The sequence below is a fragment of the Amblyomma americanum genome, chromosome 5, assembly GCF_052857255.1.
Source record: "Amblyomma americanum isolate KBUSLIRL-KWMA chromosome 5, ASM5285725v1, whole genome shotgun sequence".
Lineage (NCBI taxonomy): Eukaryota > Metazoa > Arthropoda > Arachnida > Ixodida > Ixodidae > Amblyomma > Amblyomma americanum.
Window position 1 is genome coordinate 121,069,028 of NC_135501.1, and position 27,190 is coordinate 121,096,217.

The window sequence follows — 27,190 nt, forward strand, 5'->3', positions numbered from 1 at the left end:
CCGCTTCTGAGGAGTGGCAGGGAAAGATGGCGGAGGAGCGGAGGAGGGCAGCCGGCCGGTTGGGGGCAGAGACGCTCACATGAAGCTCCAGTGGGCGGGGCGTCCTCTGAAGGCTGGCTTCAAGCGGTCGATTAAAATGGTGTCAGTGCGCCCATGAATGTCGACGATAAGGAACTTGGGTGCATTTCTAGTACACGGAAGGGGACGTCGTAGGGGCGCTGAAGCGGCTTGCGGGCAGGCTCTCGGCGAACAATGACGTGCATGCAAGTCGCGAGCTTGGATGGAACATGTGATGATGGTGGAGACTGGCGTCGGAGATGTGGCGCTCTGAGTTGGCGGCAAAAATAGCGGAGCTGCGTCACGTAATCAGTAGGGTCGGGACTTGTAGACGAATCGGTAGATTCGAAAAATTCACCAGGTAGACAAAGGGGTGAGCTGAAGACAAGTTCTGCCGGAGGGCAACGATCTTGTTTCAGTGCAGCACGGAGGCTGAGCAGAACCAGTGGTAGGGAGGGAGTCAGTGGGTGTTGTCGAGTTGGGCTTTGAGGGATGTTTTTAGCGAACGATTAAAGCGTTTGATCATGCCGTTGGCAATTGGATTGTAAGCAGTGGTTCTAATTCATAAGGTTATTAAAAAGTGAAGATTCAAACTGGGCGCCAAGGTCGGAAGTGATGGTTGAAAGAACCCCGTACCGGGAAACTCAACCGGCGACAAAGGTTCTGGCGTTGGTGCCTCTGGTGGCGTCAGGCAGAGGGAACACTTCGGGCCAGCGAGTGAACCGATCGATGCAAGTAAGAAGGTATGACTGTCCAGCGGAAGGTGGCCAGGGGCCCAAGATATCGATGTGGACGTTGTCAAAACGGGCTGACGGCAGAGGAAACGAGCCGAACGGAGAGGTCGTGTTTCGCTGAATTTTAGACTGCTGGCAAGCCAGGAAGGCACGGGCCCAGGCTCGCACGTCCTTGTTGATGCCAGGCCAGTCGTAACGTTTCGTGAGATGATGCTGCGTGGCGTGAATTCCGGGATGGGATAGGCCGTGGAGGGCGCCGAAGACAAGACGACGGAAGGCAGAGGGCACCAAAGGGCGCGGAGTGCCGACCGAAGTGTCGCAGATGATGGGGACGGGGCACGAAGGGCGGAGAATTTCACGGAGAACCAGCAAACCAGGGTTCTGGCAAAGGTCCATAACTTCCGAGTCATGTTGCTGCGCTTTTGCGAGGACGGCAAAGTCGAGGTTCAGTGGTGGTGCAGCCGAGGCGAGAGAAGCAGTAACACGTGACAGAGCATCCGCCAGGGCATTGTCAAGACCTGGCACATGTCTGTGTCGGTCGTGAATTCTGCCACCTACGAACAGTAACGAATTTCACGAGGCGAGAATTTACCGCTCCCCAATTTGATGGCAAAAATAAGTGGTTTGCGATCGGTGACGATGTGGAATTGCCGACCTTCTAGGAGGTGCTTGAAATGCCGCACAGAAATGTACATGGCAAGGAGTTCACGATCGAAAGTACTGTAGCGGCTTTCGGCAGCGGAAAACTTGCGGGGGAAAAAGACAGAGGGCTCCAAGAACCATCCACGAGCTGGTGGAGCACGGCTCCAACGCCGGAGTCGGTGGCGTCGGTCATGAGGCGTAAGGGTGCATCAGGGCGCGGATGGGCAAGGAGAGCGAGGTCGGATAGTTTTACTTTGGCGTCCTGGAAGGAACCCAGAACAACTGGTGACCATGTCAGCTGTGCGGAGTTTGTTTTCTTGCCTTGAAGCATGTCCGTCAGGGGTTTGAGGAGTGCACCACTGTGAGGGATGAAACGGCGATAAAAATTGATAAGGCCGAGAAATTCACGGAGCTTACGGATTGAAGTAGGCTGCAGAAAGTCTTGATGACCTGGACTTTTGATGGGAGAGGCCGGTTGCCGGAGCTGTTGACACAGTGGCCAAGGAAGTCGAGCTCTGACTCGCCGAATTCACAATTTGCTCTGTTGGTTTGTTCGACGGCTGGTGCTGCTCCTGCTGCGTAATAACGCGGCTGCTGCTACACACTTACCATGCCAGTTCTCTGCTTTTAGGCTACTTAATGCATTAATCCGTGGCCTTACTCACAGAGTACATGTTTACACCCTTTGCCACAAGCTTATTATAGCTAGTGCGTCTTACTTCCCGGCGACGCCCTGTGGCTCGTTATGGATTCCCGGTCTTTCAAATCTCTTGAAGGTAAGGGAAACTCCGGCCGTCCCCCCTCCTAAGGCATTGGTTAAGACTTCTAAGAATTCTACTTCAACCTGACTGCACTGCTTGGATAGATTTTCTCTTGAGCTCTGAATTCATGACGAAGGCTGTGCGTGCTTCCTATCAGTTGTTGGTGCCACTCTTTCTTTCACCTTCCTTTCGGAAGTTCTCAGATTGCACACTTTACCTAAATACTGTGCAGCGGAGCTCCAAAGTACCTGTAATTGTGAACCAAACCACAGAAAAGGAGGAAAGAAGTTCGAAACTTTCGCAAATTTAAGGCACAAAAGAGAAGAGTGGGACGCCGACGTCAGTCGTGTTTCAGGGCCTTAAAGTAAACCTGGCATTGAATTTCTGCGAAGCACGCCGCGTGAGTAGCGAAGATTTGTTTTCACAAAAGAGGAGTAAGGGTATCTTGAAGAAGCAACACGACAGCCAGGGACGCTGTGGTTGAGAGCCTGGTTCCATACGTATAACAAGCTATATTACGAAAAGGGGGATAACGTTTACGTGTCTTTGTTAGTGATGAACAATTTTATGTCTGGTATAGTATACGCAGCGTAAAACACCGCGACGTTGTACGCATGTCAGCAAATATGCTGTAGATGAGACTTCCAGTACAATTTCGACCCCTGATACTGGGCAAGACAGCCACTTTCGCATTTCGCCTCCAAAGAAACACGGCCGCATCGGCCTGGATTTCATCCGGCAAACATGAGCTCAGGAATAGAACGCCGTAGCCACTGAGTCCCCGTGGCAGGTGCCACAAAACTAAGTTAATATTGAAATCGCAGGTAGAGGAAAGAAAGAGAGAAAGAACTTCAAGTTTCACCTGCAAAAAATGCCAGGAGAGAAGGCTTCAGCTTAAACCTCCATTCATTCCAATAACCGTCGGCCGGAATCCCTTGGGACTCGGCGACGTTCAGGGCGACACCGATGACTTTGCGTTGTTCTTCTGCTTCGTGGATGAGTAATAATGTCTACCAAGGATTATACATTTCTATTCTGGTCGTTTATATAATTGGCAGATCCAGACCATGTGGACTAGATCTGTAATGCTATTGCAGTGCGTACATCTGGGATTAAAAATTTCTGGATGCCGTTTACATCCTGGTTTGCAATTTCCTCCACATGAATTCCTTTTTTTATTTATTTTATGCAGAAATAAAGACGTATAATTCCTTTTTCATGCTGAGCTGCTTATCTGCTGCTGGACAGGTCTTACAACCGAGCTTATAAAGAAACAATGTCTTCGCGGAATGTGTGATTTCATAACCCGAAGGGAGGCTTTCCTCGCATGGAGGCGGCGGGTCAGTAGCGGTCGACCGGAAAGTGAGCCCTCGGATGGTCACGTGTCCCTTCTCGTTCCCCCACAGGCCCTCAGGAGCCGAGGACCAGATCAGTGAGATTAGCTCTTTTGGTACTTGCCCTCCTCTCCGAATTCTGGCGGCTGCAGCAGAGATTTTATTCATATCATTATTCTTAATGTCTGGCTTAGAGCTACTGGCTATCACCCTTTTACTGGTTTGTGTTATTCCTAGAGCAATGCAACTTCTGCCTCAGGTTGCACTACCGCTGTGTGCGCTGCCTTGCTATCGTATTCGGCAGCGCCCGTGCAGAGCACATCGGATCTAACTTCATATTTGACCTGAAGGACCACAGCCTTATCTTTGCGTCTATCTTCGTGAAATACCGGATGCATGTTCTTGGCTAGCAGGGAAATTTTGAGTCTACGACTGGTTGCTATAGGTACGTATTATCTGTCCGCTTTGAACAGTACGAGCATTGGAGCCCCAGGCGCTCCACTGTTTTTCTTGAACTTTTACATTTTGAAAGCATTTGATGCTGCGACAGCGTGGAAGCTTCTATGAGCTCATTTCGAGTATTTGAGACACCTAGCCTTAGATGCCTTACCGTCGAAGTGTTCGGGGGAATACCTAGTGCAGTTTTGAACCCTTTTTTACTGTAACTTAAATTTGGTCCTTTTCTGATTTGTGCAGTTTGAGATAGGGCGCAATGTATGATACATGGCGTATTACGAAAGCCTGAACCAATCTCGGAAGACGTGCCTCCTTCATCCCGCCATGCTTTTTAGAAATGCACTTCAGTAGTCGGCATGACTGGCTGGTACTCGAATCAAGTCTCATGATAGTTTCATTGCTTTTGCCATTTCCTTGTATGCGCAGCCCTAGAACTCTACGCTGTCTACGGTGAACCATTTTCAGAGCCCTTGCGAGGGAAATTGTTCCTTTTCTTTTTTTGAGACGACAGAAAAAGAGCCTCCGAGTTTCCTCCCGAGCATTTTAACCTAATTGCCTCGAGATATTTATATATTATATGTATGACCATCTGAAGTGTGCTTTAAATTTCCTCATCACTACCCCTGCTCAACCAAAACCACAACTCATCCGTATATATCATCTGATGCAGGTTTGTGATCCCGTCCGCTGCCCAGGGAACCCAGTCATCGCTATACTCTCACGTAGTGGTGACGGCAGTCTGGAGGGATGAAGACAGACAAAAGTTGTTTTAAAAGAAAACTGTTTATTGGGGCTGACTTGCGCCCACAATGGACTGAATCACTCGGCGCCGGCGTAACAGCAAGCCTGCTCGGCTGCCGTCGAACAGAATGGCCCGCCGCTGTCGCCCGTGCTCAATTTAAAGCTCATCGCGAACTTTCGGGATAAAACGTTCAAAGTTACTAGAAATTTCTGGAACAACGTAGAATCAGCTGTGCCTGCCTACGATCAATCGAAATAAATCTATTCGCGTCTTGCATCGCAAACAAAGCGATAAAGCATTGTGCCGGCAGCTTTGAAGAATGAACAAACACTGAAAAAAATTAGCGGCATTACTCCCCTTTCAAAAAAACGTCTACCCGACGCGTTAAAACAAATTACGCGACCAGCAACAAATGAAACTGATCGTGCGAAAATAAACACATATTGTGGAAACACAGCGTCCTTTAGCGCGCATAATAGGGCTTTAAACGTACAACATGGACAACTTCTGGTCGTACCCTGCGTCGCTGTGATGCAGTCATTGCATCAGGGATGACTTTATAATCCAGTTTACTTAGCCGACGAAGAACCTTGTACGGGCCGAAATAGTGGCGCAAAATCTTTTCACTCAATCCAAGGCGACAAATGGGCGTCCAAACCGAGATTTGGTCTCCTTGCTTGCATTCGCTTGGCGTCTTCGTAGGTTGTCGCGTCTGGCAACGGTCCGCTGCAGGTCTTTGATTCTTAATTGGGCAAGTCTTCGGGCTTCTTCTGCGCGTTGAAGGTAGGCGGCGATGGACGTCGATGTTGTCTTCTTCAGTAACGTTGGGCTGCATGGCGTTTAGCGTGGTCATGGCATCCCTGCCATGGACGAGCCTAAAAGGGGTCATCTGGGCGGTCTCCGGCACAGCGGTGTTGAAGGCGAAAACGACGTAAGGCAGGCAGGATGACATCCATGACATCCCTGGTCTTGTGTTCGGCATCGACATACATGGCGAACATACCGGCGATGGATTTGTTCAGGCGCTATGTAAGTGCTTTGGTTTGTGGATGGTATGCAGTGGTCTTCCGGTGGCTGGAGCGACTATTACGCAGGATTGCTTGCGTTAGTTCCGCCGTGAATACCGTTCCTCTGTCCGTGATGAGAACATCGGGGGCGCCATGTCGCAAAATGCAGTACACGAAAAGTTTGGAGACTTCTGCTGCTGTTCCGTTCGGTACGGCTTTTGCCTCGGCGTAGTTGATTAGGTAGTCTGTCGCTATGATGATCCACTTATTTCCAGACGATGACTTTGGGAAAGCACGAAGCAAGTCCATGCCGATCCGCTGAATGGGCCTTGAATGGGGTTCAATGGGGTTCAGAAGTCCTGCTGACCGTGTGGGAGGGGTCTTTCGTCGCTGACAATCTCAACAGGTTTTCATAAATGTGTGACATCGGCAGACAGTCGGGACCAGTAATACTTGTCTTGAATGCGGCGGAGGGTGCGAGTAAACCCGAGACGTCCAGCTGTCGGCTCGTCGTGTGAAGCGTGTAGAAATTCTTCGCGGAGACAAGCAGGTACAACACGGAGGTAGGCTGTTTTGGTCGCAGCATAGATCTTTACGTGGAGATCATTCTGTACACTGAATGAAGACAGTCCTCGCTTGAATGAAGCGTGGGGGGGGGGGGTGAAGAAACCTTGCCTTCCAAGTACTCGATGAGGCGTTTTAGGTCGGGGTCCGAGCGTTGCTGCTGTGCAAAAGAGATGGGGCCGATGGGTCCAGGAAGGCGTCCTCATCGTCGTCCGGCGGCGGTGCATCTACAGAGGCTCGTGAGAGGCAATCGGCGTCAGAGTGCTTGCGTCCGGACTTGTAAACGATGGTGATGTGAAACTCCTGCAGCTGCAGACTCCGTCGAGCGAGGCGGCCTGAGGGGTCCTTGAAATTGGCAGGCCAGCACAGCGCGTGGGTATCGCTGACCACTTTGAACTGTCGCCCGTAAATGCACGAGCGGTATTTCGACGCAGCCAAGATGATGGCAAGGCACTCCTTCTCAGTTGCGGAATAGTTAGCCTCGGCCATCAGAATGGAACGGCTAGCATATGCGATCACTTTCACCAGCCCGTTGCTTTTTGAGCGATGGCGGCGCCTAGGCAGAAGTTCTTTGAAAGCTTCTGCTTGCGGCACTTCCCATTTGAATACCATGTCTGCCTTCGTCGGTTGAGTCAGGGCTCGGCGATGTGCAAAAAATTTTTTACAAATCGTGCGTGACATGCACACAGTCCGAGGAATCTCACGCTCGAGTTCACGCCCGATGACATTAAGATCCGAATTAAAAATTCTGAGGAATGATCTTGTCAACAACGCGTACCCGAAACATATGATATAATTAATGCAGAACGCCGCCGTTCACGTCGAAACGTGGAAACAATAGCCACCAAGAAAAGCAAGCGGGCAAGCAACCTCTACGCTCCTGGAGTCAGCGAGGCCTTAGCCAGGGTCTTCAAGGAATGCAATTTCCATATCGCCCATGTGCCACCAAGTGAACTGAAGAAAAACTTATCAGAGTTAAAGACCGGGTTGAAAAAAACAGATTCTCCGGAGTGGTGTTCAAAATTCCCTGCAAGGACTGCAAAGCTGCGTACATCGGCGATTTGAGCAATTTCTTTAGACGCTTAAAACAGCATCAAAATGACGTCGCCAAAGGCCGCACGAAATAAAATGCCTTAGCTGAACACTATCAAGCTGCATCACATGCCATCAATGGGAACAACGCCTGAGTCATCGCGACGTAGTATTTATCGTCACACTTACTTCTAAAATCACTTCACAACCAAACGACACCACATGTCGTTTGGATGTGAACCGAACGCGGGGTAATGTTCCTGAGATTTACGCATGCTCATTATGCCACCTGCACTGTATATGCCATCACCTTTGTCTGTTCGCTGTCATTTGGAACAAGGGACCCGTACGGGGCCCGAAACGTCAATTGTGTTTCCTTTTTTCCTTTTTCGGAGAGTGCCCCTCTTTTTCCTCGCCAGTCGGGATTCCGTCAAACACTCGACTAGAATTGAAGCTGATAGCGAACTTTCGAGATAAAGTGTGCAAAGTTACTAGAACAGTCTGGAACAGCGTAAAATCAGCTACGCCTGGCAACGATCAATCGAGATAAATTTAGTTGCGTCTTGCTTTGCAAACAAAGCGATAAAGCATCGTGCCGGCAGCTTTGAAGAATGAACAAACACTGCAAAGATTTTCGGCAATATTAAACAGGGTCGGAAACAAGACGGACCCTTGCGGCGTCCCTCTATTGCCCAATCTAATGGCGTCGAGCGATTGTCCGTCCTGGTTGATGGTTGCAGTCTGATTTGAGAGAAAGTCCCTTAAGCAGTTATATCTCTTGACGCCAACGTTTCGCGTGCTAAGGTTCTCAAGCATGGCTACTTGTTTTACATTATGAAAAGACTTGGAGACGTCTAGTCCACAATGACTCTAGTATAGCCTTTTTATCGATTACCTATTCCTTCAGCTGTAACATGACATCGCATGCCGATAGGTTTGTTCTCGAGCCTATCATGGTAAAGGATGACAGGCTATCAGATAAGGGTAGCCTAACGGGGTAAAGATTTTCATCTTCAACGAAGCTATTCAGTCTAGCCAGCATTACGTGCTCCATTAACTTTCCAACAAAAGATGTGATATACATCGGTCTGCGGTGCTCAAATCTAAGGTTCGATCTTCCCTGGTTTCGGAAAGAAGACCAGGTTCGCAGCTTTCCATGCTTACAGTATCTCTCCCTTGTCCGTCCCAGCATTCTTGCTGTATGCAAGAATGCTTGACGAATGAAGAATAAAGAAGATTTCAAATGGAACCATCGTCAAGATTCCTGAGCATCTAGTAGCTGATTTCTTCCGGCCCGGCAGCCGTTTTGGTACTGCAGTGGTTGATGTCAGCTCTTAATTCCCCGACAGTTATGGGAATGTCCAAATCCAAGCTTTCTGAGCCCGCGTATTCAGGGAGACTCTGAAGTCCAGAACAGCTGAGGTAACAGTCACTCACCTTTCCTTTGTCGGACCTTCATATCTATATAAAAACTTTTTAGGCTGCTGTCGAGGCTTCGATTTTGTTTTCTATGGTGCTAATAGATATGGGAATAGCTGCATGTTCAGGCACTGCCAATATTCATATCCAGTTAATCACAAATACTACCCCAATTTTGCTTGGTGAGTTCCAATGCATTCCCTTCAATTTGTTTGTTCAATGTTTACGTATATTCCTGTCACTTCTTTTCTGAGTGACCTTTTGCTCACTTCCTTTTTCTTCCATAAACTCACGAAATGTCTATCAACACCTTCCTGATTATCTTCAAATTCAGTCTCTTCGGTAGCGGCCCTGATACTTCTAAATGTATCCCAATGCATAGTCTAAACTCTCCTCTTACTGATGACCGGTGGGCGATTCTCAAACACGGTCTCTAGAATCCTATGATCGCTACCTATGTCTTCCCCGGTGTTGCACCGTTTAGTAGTGATGCTACTAGCGACCAAGGTTAGATCTGGCGTCGTGCCCTCGGTCACGCTCTTTTCCTTCCTTGTCGGCCTCATCGGTGGAGTGCCAGGCATTAATATGTGCCGGGTTCTCTGAGAAACTAGTTGGTTTTTATTTGCTCTTCAGTTCTTTTGCCATGCAATAACGGAAAAAAACTCTTTGGGAAGGTGGTAGGTCAAATAACATTATGGGAGAATTTTATATTTCTGGATACCACTCAGACGAAGAATTTCAAAAGCTTCTGAATGAGTCTGGCTTCAAGCTCGGTCTTTGGCTCGTCGCCCTTTCCAGACGATGCTTTACTTATCTATTTACAGTATAGTGCAGACACTGATAATGCGTTCTGCTGGAGGGGAAGAAATACAAAGAAAACGGATGAAATTTTTTCGCAGCGAATAAATATGACAAAACCAGCAAACATAAGCAGCAAGAAAAAATACATTCTTAATGACCAATTTTGGAATGGCATTGATGATATTTGGAACGTCAAGCAAGAGTTATTTTTATGAAATTACTATATGCGGACGAAATGAGCATTTAAAAACATTATCTGTAGCACTCTGCGCTGCCAGTGACTTTTTGTTGGTTGCTTCATGATGGGCTTAATAAAGGAATAAAGGCTCATCGGCAGTTTGGTAGTTTTGAGTAATGACATAAACTTCGATCCTTGAATGTTTCTTCATCTTTCCAGTATCAGCATGCTGTGTTGTGACATTTGATTGGCTGGAGAGGCTGTTGAATGATGTTTCTTGACGATAAATCAAACATCTTTTCGCTTGGTCATTTGCAACGCTTTGATGTTATGTTCCATGTAAAGGTCCCAGACAGTACATGCGTACTCGATTACAGGTCGGATGATAGATCTGCAGGCTAAGGATTTTGCACTAGCAGACGCGGCTTTTAAATTAAGTCCAAGGAATAAAAAATTGTGAAAGAATGAGACACATATGTAAGATACGTGCTTCCTTACAATTGAAAATATCGCTTGTTGTAACACTTAGTTATTGGTCGTCGTTATGTTCCTCAAGAGTGTAATATTAAAAAATATATAGAAATGATAAGCAAAGAGTCATTTCCTAGCCGACATTTTTACAATATTACGTTTTATCTTCCGTCTACTGCACCTGGCTAGCTTAATTTGCAGGGAATGGGGGATAAAATAACATACCCACCTAATGAAAATATAAGGTAAAATAAACTCTTCTTCTATCGGCGTAAATTGAACACTTATTAGGGTACTGCTAAGACCAAATTATGGAAGTAGGGGTGAAAAATATGTTACCCGTTCTAGTCCCAAGCACCATGGCATGTGTCATTAGTATATCATGCAAACTGCCTCCTCTCAACTTCAAAATTTTCCTGGTCGAATAAGGTAATATTGTGTGGCGGTTAGTTTATAAAAAATATATTTTATTGTTTTGGATGAAAAACAAGAGATCCCACTGAAATAAATCTAGAACCTATTATACGATGAACTTGTCTGGAATCTAGAACTAAAGACAAAAAGAGAAGCGTCGAAACCTGGACAAATGATATCAGCACCCTAAACTGAAGGCACGAACTTAAGAAAGGGGAAGATGTATTAACTAACAACTGATGTTATATGTTTTTGCAGGGTTAAATATTGCGACGGTGAAAAACGTTTTTTCCCATTCATGTACTTCCTTCCATTCATAGCATCTTAAGCAGCGTTTGAAACGTCACACATCCAGTAATTTATTTTGTTCTCTTTTGTCCCTCTTTAACGGCCCCGCGCCACCCCATTTTCCCGTTTCTTTAATGGCGGTCATATTTATATTCCTGTGGAAATAACATGAATAAAATCAGGTGTTGACTCCCAGTTCGTCTTGTCTGTGTGGTTAGTCCATAATTCTTATTGCACTAATGCTCTTCGTATGCCTTCAAGCCACTCCGTTGTCCTCTCTGAACTCTTCTATATCAGTATTTGTATAGTTCCAAACATGGACTGTTATATGTGGAGCAACGGTAAAGGAAATATCCCGAACCTTTTGATTCTAAAAGAACCTTTTTTAACTGTTCGCTGAAATTGATTTGCACGATTGTTAGTTTCTGATTGCATATCGGTCAGGTCTAAATCGTCGCGCCTAAGTTCGTATCCACGGACGCGTATCCAGCAGCTGACCAAGAGAGCTGTTAATGCAGCTCGGCATCTCGGTCGATTTCATTATTACTTATCTGCGTGTAAAACAGGAACCATTGGCGCATCCTGTCGCGTGCCTGGTGCACCGCTTAAGCGTACCTTGTTAAATAAGGCACTGGTTTCAGGGCTATTATTACGGCCCCGAAACACATAATCAGTGCCTTGTTATGCCAGTGTGTTGCACCGAATGAGTTATAGCGATGCTATAAGCATCGGTCGTACCGCCTATAATCCGGTTTTCAATATTTTAGTTAGCTACCAAAAAGAACTTCCTGGCAATGATGGTGTCACCATGCAGTGGTGTTTTTTATAAGTAGATATGACATCACTGCGGGAGCTTGATGTATGGACATGCAGTAAATGTGATGCAAATTGTGTTTATAAACAGAGGTAAGTTTTGTCGAGTTTTTGCGTTTTATATTACATCAACAAAAGCAACTTGTTTGCCTTAAATAAAAGCACTGTAAAGCAAGTGAAAGAAAAATACACAACCATGTGTTGTGGCTATTTTTTGTTGCTTCGAAGAACTTCAATTCATCCACAAACCTTAAAGACTCCAGTGACGAGATAATCCAACCTTACGAATGTGCATATGTCCTAAGCAGTCTATTCGTTCCAGCTTCTTTCTAAAAATTTGTGTTCTTTATCCCCTGCATATACCAGTGCTGACTTTTTACGGATATTTTATATTGTCTTTGATAATTATGGAGTGGAAAAAAATCGAAAAACAAGATTTCTTCATCATGTGGCGTTGATAATATTAGTTCTTAGTTCTTGATTAAAACCAACGTGTACAGCGCAATAATAATTGCTCACCTATTTTAGCGATCTCTCGAAACAGCTTGCATACCAGATAACTGTAAGTACGGGAATGTGATTTTCTTGTATAATTCTGGCGATCAACATTCCCCGCATAATTACCGAACCATCTCACTAACCAGCACTCCGTGTAAAATTATGGAGCATGTTATTTATTCTCACCTGGCACAATTCCTTAATTTTAATGCCTTTTTTAATGAAAGTCAACATGGATTTCGTAAGTTGTTTTCTTGTGAAACACAACTTTTCATCATAACGCATGATCCAAATTTGTTCCTTGACAGGGGTTCCGTTGTCGACTGCATATTCTTCGATTTTCCAAAAGGCGTTTGACAAAATATCTCATCAACTGCTTTTTTTTAAATTAGTAAGCTTAACCTTGTCCCTAGCATTTTTAGGTGGCTGCATTAGTTTCTCACTCATCGTTCACAATTTTTCACCGCTAATAACGCTCCCTCCTTCACTTCTCCAGTTTTCTCTGGAGTGCCACAAAGCTGTGTTCTAGGGCCCCTGCTTTTTCTCATATACATCAATGACTTACCTCACAACCTATGTTCAACAATAAATCTTTTTGCAGAAGACTGCGTCATATACCAAGAAATGAACAGTGCCTTTGGTGTAGCTCTTCTTCAATCGGATATTATTCATACTCTTGAATGGACAAACAAGTGGAGCATAGAACTAAACACAAAAAATGCAAGCACATGCGTGTTTCTCGTCGTACGACCACATTACCTTCATATCGTCATAACAATAGTACTCTGTAGTCTGTGCCTTTTTATATTATTTAGGTGTATTGATTTCTCTGAATCTTTCTTCGAAAGTGCATATCGGTCATGTAAGCAATAATGCTAACCGCATGCTGGGCTACATACGCCGTAACTTTATTATATCTTCTATCTCCTTAAAATTGCTTCTCTAAAAGTCTTTGGTTCGTACTAAGCTGGAATACGCGGCATCCATCTGGGGCCCTTGTCAAGAGACACTAATATACCAACTCGAACCTATACAGAACCGTGCAGCCCGTTTCATTCTCTCGAATTATCAGCGTAACTTTCGTGTCACTGCCCTGAAATCAAGATTATCACTGCCACTACTGTCCCAACATAGAAATATATTCCGCCTTTCTCTATTTCATAAGATTTACTACGTTAACCCCATCCTTAAGAGAAAATTTATAGCGCCACCTTGCTGCGTTCCAGCTCGGATCGATCATCAACATAAAGGTGGTATTCTTTAATACCAAACAAATCACTTTTATAACTCATTCATCCCTAGCACATCGGCAGAGTGGAATTCCCTTCCCCGATCGGTCGTCCAATTATGTAACCATTCTGTGTTTAAATCTACTTTCACTATCCTGAACGTAGCATAGTACATGGAACTTTTGCGCACTGCCATTCGTGTATTCTTTTTCAGCTCATCTGGTGATTCAAACAAGCCATATGTCTTTTTTATTTTTCATCATCATCATCATCAGCCTTACTAAGCCCACTGCAGGGCAAAGGCCTCTCCGATGTCTCTCCAATTAACCCTGTCCTGTCTGTGTCAGCTGCATCCACCTTTTGCCTGCAAACTTCTTAATCTCATCCGCCCACCTAACCTTCTGCCGCCCCCTGCTACGCTTACTTTCCCTTAGAATCCACTCCGTTACCGTTAAGGACCAGCGGTTTTCTTGCCTTCGCATTACATGCCCTGCCCAAGCCCATTTCTTCCTCTTGAATTCGACTAGCATGTCATTAACCCGCGTTTGTTTCCTCACCCACTCTGCCCGCTTCCGGTCTCTTAACGTTACACCTATCATTTTTCTTTCCATGGCTTGCTGCGTTGTCCTTGAAGGCTGAACTCTTTGGTTAGCCTCCACGGTTCCGCCCGTAGGTGAGAACCGGTAAGATACAGCTGCTGTACACTTTTCTCTTGAGGGCAATTGGTAAACTGCCATTCATGATCTGAGAGAACCTGCCATATGCGCTCAACCCAATTCTTATCCTTCTAGCTATTTCCCTCTCATGGTCCGGATCAGCGGTCACTACCTGCCCTAAGTAGACATACTACTTTACCACTTCCAGGTCCTTGCTGCCAATTGTGAACTGCTCTTCCCTTGCTAGACTCTTAAACATTACCTTGTTTTTCTGCATGTTAATTTTTAGACCCACCGTTCTGCTGTGCCTTTCTAACTCACTGATCATGATTTGCAGTTCACCTCCTGAGTGACTCAGTAAGGCAATTTCATCAGCGTACCGAAGATTATTTAGGTATTCTCCATTTACTCTTATTCCCAGCTGTTCCCAATTTAGGCCTCGGAATAGCTCCTGTAAACAGGCGGTCAATAGCATTGCCGAGATCGTGTCTCCTTGCCTGACGACCTTCCTTATTGGAATTTTAGAGGTTACTTTACGGAGGACAATAGCAGCTGTGCAGTTTTTATATATATGTCTTCCAATATTTTGACATAAGGCTCTTCTACACCCTGATTACGCAATGCCTGTATGACTGCCGAGGTTTATATTGAGTCGAATGCTTTCTTGTAATCTATGAAGGCTATATATAGAGCTTGGTTATATTCTGTGCATTTCTCTATCACCTGACTGATAGAGTGAATATGATCTATTGTGGAATATCATTTACGAAAACCAGCCTGATCGTTTGGTTGATTAAAGTCTATGGTTGCCCTGACTCTCCCGAAGTAGGCCGAGGCCAGACCACTTCCCAAGAATCGAGTCCCATAAGTTGGAGGAAGCTCGACAACTGGTGGACCCCACACCGAAGACTGCTCTTGTAACAATTTAGGTTTGGTCATCCTCGGGCTTGAAAGCACTCTGATCGAGTGTGGCGGGCTTTTCCACTACTGCCACCCCGTTTGTAGTGCCTGGGTCCAACCCAGACACAAAATCTGCTGTTTAAGTGCATGACAGTGCAAAAGAGCAACAGTTAATTTCTGCCCATTCGAAACATTGCTCCTTATGTTTTTTTGGCGTGGTGTACTTGTCTGCTTTTATGTTTTGCTCATATGCTTATAGCTGTTAATGTGTTTCATTGCATATCTGTAACCTACTGATTTGCTTGAGGCATGTTTTTGTTCACATTTTGTATTAATAGTGACTGCTGTTCTTTTTCTTATTTTTTCTATTATACCCCACTAGCCTCTGTAATGCCCACGGGCACTGAGGGTACCGAAATAAATAGATAAATAAATAAATAAAACATGAAATGGAGACTATACTTGTTGCATTTCCTTGGAACGCTACGTACTGCTAAGGGTGAGGCTAGGAAAATTTTGTTTCTTTTTGTTATGGTGGCAGTCAGTGCTTTATGGTGCAAGAAATGTGATGTCGCTGTCCAGATGTTGAGCATCCGATCGTAAAGCATGCTTCTAGGCTGCGTTCTTATAATGTTTGTTGTTTGTAAGTCCACATTCATGTTTGTGCCTTTGGCCTCTCGCGTACGTGCAGCATACAGACAACAATGCTTCGCCTCAGCTGCATTGATTGCTCTGCCACAACTGAACTGATGTGACACGTCGCCGATGTGGGGTTTATCATAAAAGCTTCGGCGGCTATGGCGCAGGCGTATAGAATGCGGCGCCATTTTGTCATGTAAGGCTGGTACCTTGAGCGCCTTTTCAGGGCACCTGAGTGCGTCTTTTTGCTAGACGACGATTAAGGTATTGAGAGACGCAAGGCATTGGCTATGTGCACGGTGTGGGCATTCGATTCCGGACGCTGGGTGTTTACAACGCCATTGAGTATTGCCACAACGTGGAGGTATATAACTCTAAGAATAAGAAGTAGCGCTGGAAAAATAAATTCTGCAATAAACTGGCCATCAGATTACAATCTTCGGAAGGGAGACCCTGGCAGTTTATGAAGTTACATCCTCCCAACCCCAGCGCGTTTAGAAATGTGAGCAGAGGTGCGCATGCGGGTTGACAATATTAACTCCAAGAATATTGGGAAGAGCGTAAACTCTTATCAGACTGAAAACAGAAACAACGGTACACAAATAGAGGGCTAATGATGTAGGAGCATGACCGTCATTTAGGAGCTGGAGGTAAAGAAGAAAACCTTGCCAGCATCACTATGACACTGCGGGTTTAATCAACAAAGAAGAAAAATGGTGTCATTACAAATTTTATTTCAAATCATACTTGAAGGAAAGGTTAAGACCGCAGATACTTGTTTCGCAAGTAGCAGCGTCGAAACAGTGCTCCCTTCATTAACAGCGAGAGTAGGCGAAACCAACCCCTGCCCAACCCAGCTCCAAGTTTGGGTGGTGCCTCCAGAACTGTGTACACACTTCTCAAAAAAGCGTGACCAAGGTGCCAAGTTGCGTTGAGCAGTCGAGGCGCTGCGACGAAACCGCTGTGGCACTGTATGCCTGTGGACGTCTCCACCTTCAATTAAACAAATACACAGAAATGAGGATATTTGAGAGACGCAATTTTCTGAAAACAATAAACAAAAAGAAAAAAAAGAGCCTAGTGTACTGCTTAGTATCTTCCAATCATATTTCGAGTAAGATATATGTGAATAGCACGTGCAAACGGGCTTATAATGCAGACCGGGATACGGGCAATGAGGAATAGATTAGAACCTTATCGCAGTTCATCTACCTTGACTGAAGCTTGCACGGTGAAGAAGGTCCCAGCATTGTGCAGCCAGAGTATTCGGTTTGATTAGACGCAGCCACTGAGCAGGCCCTAATGTATATTAAATCATGCATATGTGCCATCAAACTTGTTTAAGAGCAGACCTGCGCCTAAGATCAGTCAGGCTTGCAGTGCCTTCAACGTAAAGTTGAAACATCCATTCTGTGGTCAAATGTTTTAGGGAATCCCCCAAGGTGGAGTAAATTTTTAATAAGGGGGCAATTACTCACTGACATCCACCCAAGCGCAGCCATACGGCTACAAATGAAAGCTTGCACAGCTTTCTCAGAAACGTCGCTGTTCTTTACCTGCGAAATTTCTGAGAAAGCGGTATAGCTTTCCTTTGTAGCCGTATGGCTGCTCTTGGGTGGATGCCAATGAGTCACTGCTCCCTTATTACATCCATTCTTTAAAGAGAGCCAATGAGGTAGTGGATTTGTGTTCACTGGAAAGGTCTGCACTGCGAAAAATGAACCGATAAACACGCGCTAAACTGTATTACAATGAACCTGTGATAGCAGCTGTCTGTAGCATTCAATAGGTTATGATAAATTCTCTTTCAAAAAGGACTCTAAAAGTCTCCCTTCATGTGTCACTCACTGTCCGCGTAGTCAAAGGCGGTATGCGGGTGCGGACTATGCATAGGCCTCCTCGTGAATGAATGCCGCAATGAAAAGAAAAGCCAGCCGACGGTTACGGTGCTCGATATTGTGAAGTATGAGCCCGGCTCTTTAGGTATTTCAGCCATAGGCATTCGGGGACGGAACATAGTGAAGAACAATGATGGCACATGGCGCCGGCTCCGGCTAAACCCGGAATCTTGTCACCGCTAACCCTAAAGCTCCATCAGACCGGAACATTTCGCAGAAGCCGGATAGCCTCACCATGCTCTTTTCTTCCCTCCTCAGGCTTTCGCCACTCCGCTTTCCTCCTCATGCTTCAACCGTGCCTTCCTCCTTCGCTCTCCTCCCCGTGCGCTAGTCGCTACGACCGTAGTTTAATCCCACTTTGTGTTCCGCGTTTCATCGGAGCGATTCATCGGAGCAGGAGGTTATTGCAAGAGCAATAATCCTTCGGCGGCCGCGGCTGCTGCAAAACCCACTGGCTGAAGAGAGGCGCTGCCCCGGCGTATCGATGCCCGCTCTACGCAAGGCAAAACTGAGAGCCACCTCCGTTCTGCACTGCTTGTTCCGTGTGCGGTCGCTTATGGGTCAAGTACTGCAGCAGCTGCACTCAAACACTGCTTTACGGACGAGCTGAAACATTGCTTTAAACGGCCAATTTATTTTCAATGCGCGTTCCTTTTCTCACTGGTGCTAATTCTTAGACGCTCAATCCAATGCGACATGTATGACGGTTTGATATACGGGGATGTCTTTTGCTTGAGATGCAGTAGTTGGTGTCATTACATGGTTAAGGCAGGGAGACGCGGATGAACGTTGTTGTATAGGATCAGCAATATGTAAACGGAGAAAAGGTAAAGTTCCCAACATCTTCATTTCTGATCAATTTCATGTATTCTGAGCAACGAGCACACATGGTTCAGCTGTGGATCACTGCCCACTTGAAATTTGGTTCGGGCTTTTCGATCAGATTGAACTGCGAGCGGAAGGTTTTGTGAAAAAATAGGGACGAAAACAGAAGAGGAGACAAAAAAGCGCTTTGACTTCTCTGAGTGCCTCCCTTCGTCATGCACGACGCACTCACCTCTACCACGTAGTCGCTAGCTTTGAGCACGAACTCTTTGCCGCCAATAGTGAAGGCGATGTTCGGAAGGCTCCTTACGATGCGGCAGTCCACGACATGCTGCAACAGATAAAATAAGCGAATGAAAAAAAAAACAGGTTAGATTGAGCCACTGTAATTTGTAAAGAAAATATGAGGAGTGAATGAATAAAACATTTATCACAAGGAAGAGATAGCTGTTAGCCACTTCTGGGGGTTTAAGAGGGGAGCGTCTAGGTGCGGAAGCGACTTCTAGTCAATCGTTTTCAAAGTCATCAGAGGTGGGCGTCGTAAGTCAGTCTACCTCTTCTACACAACTTGAAGCAGACTGCTTTCACTACCGTATGCCGAAATGGCGTCCTGTCATACGGTGCTTGATCGCATCTGGTGAGCTAGGGTGGCCGCGTAGTCATGTGGTATTTACTGAATCTGTCTCTCCTACACTAGCAACATGGCCATGTCCATATAAGATTATGTATATCTGTTCAGAAGCGTTCTTGGCAGTGGGTGCATCTGTCATGCATAAGTTTTTCGTGTTTTCGAAGAGACCACTTGTGAAATACGTACGCAGTATACGCTGCGTTGGTAGTGATTTGTTTAAGATGATACCTTGTGGCCGAGGGAGCTCTCCCTTAGTGTCAAGCACCGGCTTTGGTCTTACTTCCGATAACCGACGCCTGCTGTCTGTTTTTATTTTGATGCTAACGTAGTGTACAACTTACCTGCCGTGGGAGCCTTCATTTAACAGTTTTCGATATGGATTATGATCTACCAGGATCGGCAGAAAGTTGACGTGCGTGCCTTGTAAGTGTAATCAAGCCCCCCAGCTGCCCAGACGCAGAGTGCGCTTCTGCGTTTGCGCCACCCAAGCAAGTTTGACACGGTTTCCACAAAATCTGGATGTTTGTTCCCACGTTTCGAATCGGATTCAATTTCTTCCTTATGTCCTTCGCCACAGCATACTCCGTCCCTTGTGCTTTGAGCTCTGCTATTGATGCGTATGGGTCAATTTAGATTCGAGAATTATTTGCAGTTCTCCGTCCCGCAATATCCCTGTGATGGTCGTAATGGTGTGGACGGCTCGGCATATGACATATGGCATGTGGTGGGACTACCACCAGGTAGGTGGCATCTGTGCAGATTTTGTTCTTAGGGTACTGCTGCATAGACCCAGGCCATACCAATATTCTTTTTCTAGCTGAAGCGTTCGTGTAGATCTCTAATAGGTTTGGTTGTCTCATCACTTCTCTTATCTTTTCAAGCGCTTGCCTTACCACCGCGTTTCGCCTACTACCTTACCGGCACAGATCGCTAGCTGTAAATATCCTCGCAAATGGATACGTACACTCAAGCTAAACTGGGCTCCGATGTTGCACGTGGTCCGAAGAATATCGAACAAGTACGGTGGAGAGCGGCACAAATCGTTCCAAACATTCGCTAGAGCAGTTGCCGTCAGAAAGGTTATGTACGGGGCACCCATGTATGAATTATCGAATCGCGACCTCGAAAATATGAGGAAGAAAATTATACAAAGGCTGGCGTAGGTCGAAGACTAGATTAGTCAGGCTATCTACCGCTGTGGCGCCGTTATGACGTTCTCCTTCTGACCCATAGAAAAGGGAGCAGTGGGCATTGCGGCCTCGTTTCACGACCGCATGGCGAAGGAATAACTAGTTACATATTCGTCTTTCCCATGTGCTTTCCGGACACCCTGGGACACCACAAAGCAGGACTACATACTGTCAAGCTAGGGGCACGAAGGCAACAAAGCATGGCTGGGCAACAGGGGTCAGGTTTGCTAATGACAAGTCAAGATGTTCGTGAGCGTGTGGATATGCTACTGGGCTTGAAATAATCTATTCTCGCTAGTATCGCTCTCGCATTGGAAGAGAGTAAGGGGTAGCAGTATATTTTAGAATTAGTATTTTCCTGATGGTGATAGGCTCATGTCATACCTGATATACCACATATTGCTAAAAAAAATTGTATTCCGTGCAGACAAAAATATATATGTAAAAAAGGCTGCATATATGTACAACCACTAGACGATGTAATTATACGGAAAAGCTTTGTCTCTCTGTGAGCTCCTGAATGAACATAGTAATTTTCCTTAAAACCGGCAAGGCATAGAACATTTAAAAACTAAAGAGAGGTATCCAGGTATATGCCCACAATCTCTGGGTTCCTTAATTAGTGCCCCAAATTTAAACGAACATATCTTATGCGGGAAATCTTCCGACCTAAGGTAAAGAAAATATAATCGCGTGGAATCCCAAAATCGTATTGCAGCTTTCACGCTGCTTTCTATCTCCTGAGCTACATAGACATACGAACGAGCGAAGAAAAGTTGATGTCAGTTGCTGCCCAAATCTACACAAGCTCACTTAGAGGTCATGTTAATCCTCCTTTAAAAACGTTTTCAAGTTTTTTTCCCCTCTAACACCCTGAATACATCCAAGTTATCTCTATCAGCTTTAACTTCAGGATAATCAGGATTTGTCGTCTTTTCTGTTTATTTATATTTTACCATTTATATTGCAAAGCAATGTCACGTTTGCTTTCGCATTTTTTATTTTCTGTATTAGAACTTTTTATGCTGCAGGCTACCTAATGCAGTCTGACTCTTTTTTGTGCTTAGTAAACTTCCATTACTGCTCTGCTTCCATATATGAGGAATGTCTCAAATGGTAGACATATTGATTAACAAAAAAGATGTTTTTTGTGCGCTGGATTTGCTGGTAGCTTGTTTTTTTTACGGCAACTGATTTGAATTTTCCTTATTAGAACCGAACATTAGTTTCTATGCTTCATATTTTTTGTGAGCTCTGGCTCACGTGCACATCGTATGAAATGTTTTTTTAACGAAAATGGTGTTTCCATTTCATGTGTTTGAAAACAAAAGCCCCGCCGCGGTGGCTCTGTGGTTAGGGCGCTCGACTACTGATCCAGAGTTCCCGGGTTCGAACCCGACCGCGGCGGCTGCGTTTTTATGGAGGAAAAACGCTAAGGCGCCCGTGTGCTGTGCGATGTCAGTGCACGTTAAAGATACCCAGGTGGTCGAAATTATTCCGGAGCCCTTCACTACGGCACCTATTCTTCCTTTCTTCTTTCACTCCCTCCTTTACCCCTACCTTACGGCGCGGTTCAGATGTCCAAAGATATATGAGACAGATATTGCGGCATTTCCTTTCCCCAAAAAAACAATTATTAATATTATTATTAAACAAAATATCTTCATCTAAGGGAGACATCTTCCAGGATAGATCACTAGTTAATCAGGGTCCTATTCTTGTCCCTATCGATGTTTTTTATTGTGTTAATTTTCTACAGATGGTTCAGAGAGGGCATGCAGAGACCAAAAAATAAATAAATGTATGCCCATGTTAAAAATTTGCACTTTTTGCCATATATAGCTCTCTCACTGGAACTGTTGGTTCATGGTTGATCTGTTCGCCAAGGCTTTCTCCGTCATTATTCCTCACCCTCTTTTTTGCGTTCCTTTGGCAAATTCCATTCACACCGAATGCTGTAGATGTCTGCAGATCATTATCCATAGACTGAGTTCCAGTTTATATTACTTTGAAAAAAGTAGACAGCTGTGATAAGTTCTTATGTTCTTTGAATTTGAAGACCATCAACTCACGTCTTCCTGGACGAATTCCAATAGGCGAGGGACCTTCGTAATGTGGCGCGACTAACAGCGTGTCCAGGCACGGAAAATGTTTGCATTCTTGGTAACGCTTGTGGTTTTAGAGTGGTATAAAACAATCAACAAGAGAGGCCGCCCCTGCTGCTGTCCTGCAACGTTAGAAAGCGAACGCACTAAATTATTTTTTTATTCGTTTTACATTTTGGTTCTCTATTCTTAAATGGCGACTCACCTGAGAAACAGTGCAGAATCTCTCCGTGGTATTATAAGCTGTGATTTACAAAGTTTAGCCCAGATATCCTTGCAAACTTCTGGTAAAATGAACTGAATTGAATGCCCTCAAGCCGGCAAAATCTTAATTGGCCACAAAATTTTCCAAATTTGCACGCAAAATTTAGGTGACCCTGTATCGCAAGGGTGGTTTGCGCACAGAAGGTTACCGGAATTAGAGCTGCAAAAAAAAAAAGATGGTGGCACGGTGACCTTTCGTGGGGGTAATTGGTAGGTTAGGATGCTCTATTTAATGAGAAAGACTTGCGTACTGAATGAAAATCTTTTCACTTTTTCCGAAGGCTCAGGACAGATGCTACAAGGGACCATTATTACTAGTCTATTGTCAGCCGAATAATAAGGAATACTCTGTGGCCACTTTCACTGCGCATCCTCTTAACAACCGGCTCTTGCCTTGGCTAACAGCGCACATCAGCTTCCCAAGATCAAAGAAGTTTACCGCTCCGTCCGCTGTCTTCTTAGCGCCCAGAATGCCATTGATGCGCTCGATCTCACGAGCTGGTCCTCCGATGAAAGGGTCGGCAGGGGGCTGTCCTGGCTGGGCAGCCACCAAAGCAGATGTGTTCCGTGTCTCCAGTTTGTATGCTTTCGGTTAGAAAAAGAGCGAACGTCCAATTAGCACTTCGTGTTTACACATTTGAAGAGATCGGAGAAATTTGTACCTTTCACTAGATGAGAAATTTTCGAGGCTACAGCCACCGATGGCGACACGTTTTTCTTGCCTCTATACATAGCCAGTGACTAAGTTTTTAGTTTCCTTGCATTCAGAAATACGTGCTTTCAGAAAAAAATGGACACGCACTGGAAACCGAGAGCCATCCACGAATACCGAAGAATGTTCTCAGCGCTCGGAATATGGCACACTTACCCTTGAAGGTTGAACTGCCAGTTCCTTCCCTGCACCTCTGAAAAGCTTAGGGACCCGCTGTAGCGGCGATCGTCGACGTCACCGAAGAGAGCCTCTCCTCCTTCGTGGCAGAAGTAGAATGCTAGAAGCGGTTCGGCGATTTGACCATTCTTGATTAGGTGGGCGAGCATAGAGAAGCTCTCATGATCCAGCCCGAGAACACCGTCAAACGGTACACCGTAAAATGGATCGGGTACACTTCCCGACCGGGCTGATGCTGTCCGCCTTGTATGCCGTCCATGAAGACAAAGAGACACGGACAAGCAAGCATTGAAAAGTTATTTATAGAAATTCTTGTACTGAATTCATATATTCTATATGGGCAAAAATTGATCACCTGAATTGTACACTGTAAAAAATAAAACACCTCTGAAGGAGTTTTCAGGTGTCTACAACTCGCACCCGGCCCAGAAATGAGTCTTGGTGTTTTCATACACCTTTCACGTTGGGTGTTTCGCGAAAGAACCAGCCCACAATTGAATAAAAGTGACCTAAAGGTGTTGGGGCAACTCGCGCGCTATTACCGCCGAGCCATTGGCGTTTCAGTACTTCTTGCACCCCTACACATTTCAGCAAAATGCATGCAATGGGTTCATAATTTGTTCCCACTTTTATCGCTTTTCTGAAGTGTTCTTTATGTTTACCATTATAAAGCTTACATAATGTAATATACCTGTATTACAGGAGCTCTTCATAGCAGTACACAGGCTGTACAAAAACATTTATTGACTTGCAAATCACAATACTGTAGAAATGTGGAAACATTTATTGTCAAGTCAAAGACATTCACAAAGCACAAGAACCTTCAGCAATGAATTCCTTACTGGCATCCAAGGAACGACTGCACCATGCCTGCTTTATTGGTGTTATGATGCTGCGAAAATAAGATTTAATTGCAGTTACATCTACCTCCTAATTTTTTTCAGAGGAAACAATAAAAAATGCATGCTCGTCATTATAAACCAGCTTGAGGAATGCTTGGACAGTGACACTAACACCCAGGAATAGCTTGTACGCAATCATAAAGTAGCTAATGCTGAACATCCATAATCTTGACAGTATGGCAGTTGTAAAGTGAACCGCAGTGGTGAGCCTGCTGAGTAGTCATCGTCCCTCGACGAACAGGTTCTGAGCCACCTCAGGATTTTTCTCGCAGAACGGCATGCATGGTGCGAGTCCGTATTTTACACAAAAACAGTACAACATTTCATATCAGTTTACATTGCTCAATGATCCTTATAAAATGCCAACATACTTCCCATTAATGATGTGTAGTATTATGCATGCTAACCCTAACAGAGAGAATAAAATCTGCCCATATGGTGAGCAAGCGCCAGCTATAATTCCTTAAACCATTCCAAGGAGGCCATTGTGGTTTTAAAGAAAATAGCTTGAAACGGCATTATAAAAACAATATTTGAGCAAGAAAGTTACCTGTAAGGAAATAAAGTGAAGGTGATCAGGCGATGCAATTAATTCCGCATGATTTGCTACAAACTACTGCAAACCACTGGCCTTGCTGGAGAGTGGACTATAAAGGGCCCAAAACAATACGATAACGGAGGAAAATATTGTGCACTTCATAATCCTTTACAATCACACCAACGACAAGTCAGGTGTAACATTCACTGTGACAGATGAAAATATAGTATCTGTGTCAAAGTCAGCGATGCTTCCCCTTCCATTACAGTGGTCAGCTTCAACGCATTCATTCATTATTCATTATTCATGTATTCATTCATGTATTCGTTATTATTCCAAATATGTTACATCTTGAAAGGCAGACAACAGTGCCAAGTTAACATATCTACCGTGTCGGCAGCCACTAAACTTAAAAGCAATTAAGAGAAATTTGTACGAGGTCGCTAAACTACTTCACAGAAAGCCACTGGGCCAGTTCGTGCATGATTCTTGGCAAAAGCGTGCAGGGTAAAAGGACACCGACAAGATGACACATATACGGCGCTAACAACGAGGAATTTATTGCTTTGCTCGCAGTAAATACAGGAAGCGTCATCCAAAATACCGAGAACTAATGTCATGGAATCATCATTTTGTGACATCTCTCGTGATTATTTACTAAGATATAATCACGAATTATATCCGTGGCTGGATTATATATCCAGTCAACTTCTTTCTTCATTAACATTAGGAATGATGTGCTTACGCAGGTTGAGGAATTCGTGTATATGATGTACACCTCATGTATCTCGTGCATGAGTTATCAATTATATTTCCTCAGAATGTTACAACGTCGAAAGCACGCACTGCATTCACTGTACAACACGTGTCCTGCTGGCTTGCTGCCATATCCTGTCTGTGTTGGCGAGATACTCCATTAGACTAATGTTGACACGCCGGCCTTTTTCCCCAACATATGATGCTCTACATGACAAAGAGATTTTGTGAACAAAGTCGCTGTCGCATGCTGTGAATTTGTCTCTTTGCTTCGTCTTACACCGGGTGGTCTTTGAAGCACCTTTGCTGGGTGTGTTGCATGCTAAGCTCACAGCATGCCACCCGACTACTCTCTTTAGCACGTGGCTGACATCGTGCACGTATGGCATGACATCTAACTTCCATTCTTCTTTCTGAAGCCTCATTGTAGTAGATCCGAAAATTTCTTTCATTACCTTGATGCCAAGGCTCCAAATGAGGTCATCTCGGAAACTAGCCTCACGTAACCGCGTAAGTTTGGCCTCGACACTTTACTGTTGACGGTCAATACACAATCTGTTTAGAGCATTTTCAGTGCGTCTGTAGCCACAGCATTTTTTTTCGACTGCAGAAGATAAAACAAGCACTATATGGACCTCTCCGAGGTACAGTCATAAATCAAGGAGCTGAAACTGTACCTCCACAGGCATTTTTTTTGGTCAGCTAAAAGTTGGCAAAAACTTCGGAGGTATTAACGCTTGGTTAGCTTGTGGGTTACTAGGAAGTTGAACACAAATCAGAAGGCCGTTATCATATTCATGCCACTAGAAACTTTTATTAGTTGGTGATCTTGAAAGTCAGGTCAGCAGAAAGTCACTGAGAATTGATGCAACGCAGGAACCAGCGCATACTCCTTGCCACTGAATGTACAGATCATCATTAAACTTTACATAGGTAGAACGCAAATAAATGGTTAAAAACTCCAGGAATTCATCCGCATTGGTTCTGGAATCGTACTGCTTACATGGAATCAACGCCATCTCTTACCATCTCAAACAAGACGGTATGAAGCAGCGTGCAATGTAAGTCATTGATTACAATAGAGTACACACTTCTTCTGGACAGGAGAGGATGCAGACACTTCTGGCTTCTTTGCCAGGAAAAGGGTTTCCACAGTGAGCAAGGAGAGCAATTCTGGCAGATACTACGTTAAGGGAGGCTGCTACGATCCTTGTTCAGAGACAATTACATTAAAAGGTCAGTTATCCTGGGGTGTTTCTGCTGTAAAGAAGGCATAGGCCCTCACCCTTCTTCACAGCTAGCCCTAATTTGGTCAAGTTGTTGGCTTCACACAAGTTTTTGGGCTTCGTTCTTCAATGTTTGGCACTTGACTTTCTTTTGCAGCTTGTAGAATTTATTTGCAATGGCTTCATTTGTTTTCGCAGAAAGTAGCTGAGATTAGCATGCAACACAGCCAGCAAAGGTGCTTCAAAGACAGCCCCATGTAAGACTAAGCACAGAGACAAATTCACAGTAGGCAACAATGGCTTAGTGTACAAGATCCCTCTGTCATGAGGA

The 27,190-nt window shown here is 44.9% G+C and overlaps 2 protein-coding genes across 3 annotated transcripts in view; both read right to left on the reverse strand.

Moving 5' to 3' along the window:
* The window catches only part of LOC144132640 (lysosomal aspartic protease-like), a 276,547-nt gene that overhangs the window by 174,308 nt on the left and 75,049 nt on the right, over positions 1–27,190 (reverse strand). The window lies entirely within an intron of this gene.
* On the reverse strand, positions 16,395–26,652 carry LOC144133650 (aspartic protease 4-like). Its single transcript, XM_077666816.1, has 4 exons — positions 26,637–26,652; positions 22,988–23,133; positions 18,591–18,689; positions 16,395–16,628 (listed from the first exon to the last, which is right to left on the reverse strand). The coding sequence occupies exons 1-4, from the start codon at positions 26,650–26,652 to the stop codon at positions 16,395–16,397; spliced, it is 495 nt and encodes a 164-aa protein (XP_077522942.1).

What these genes read in the sequence shown, in the direction of transcription:
- LOC144133650 (XM_077666816.1), bottom strand. An exon ending in AGAAGACAGCGGACGGAGCG is followed by an intron (nt 18,690 to 22,987) that starts GTAAACTTCTTT and finishes TATCTGTTGCAG; the next exon opens with CATGTCGTGGACTGCCGCAT. An exon ending in CTAGCGACTACGTGGTAGAG is followed by an intron (nt 16,629 to 18,590) that starts GTGAGTGCGTCG and finishes GTTTAATTGAAG; the next exon opens with GTGGAGACGTCCACAGGCAT.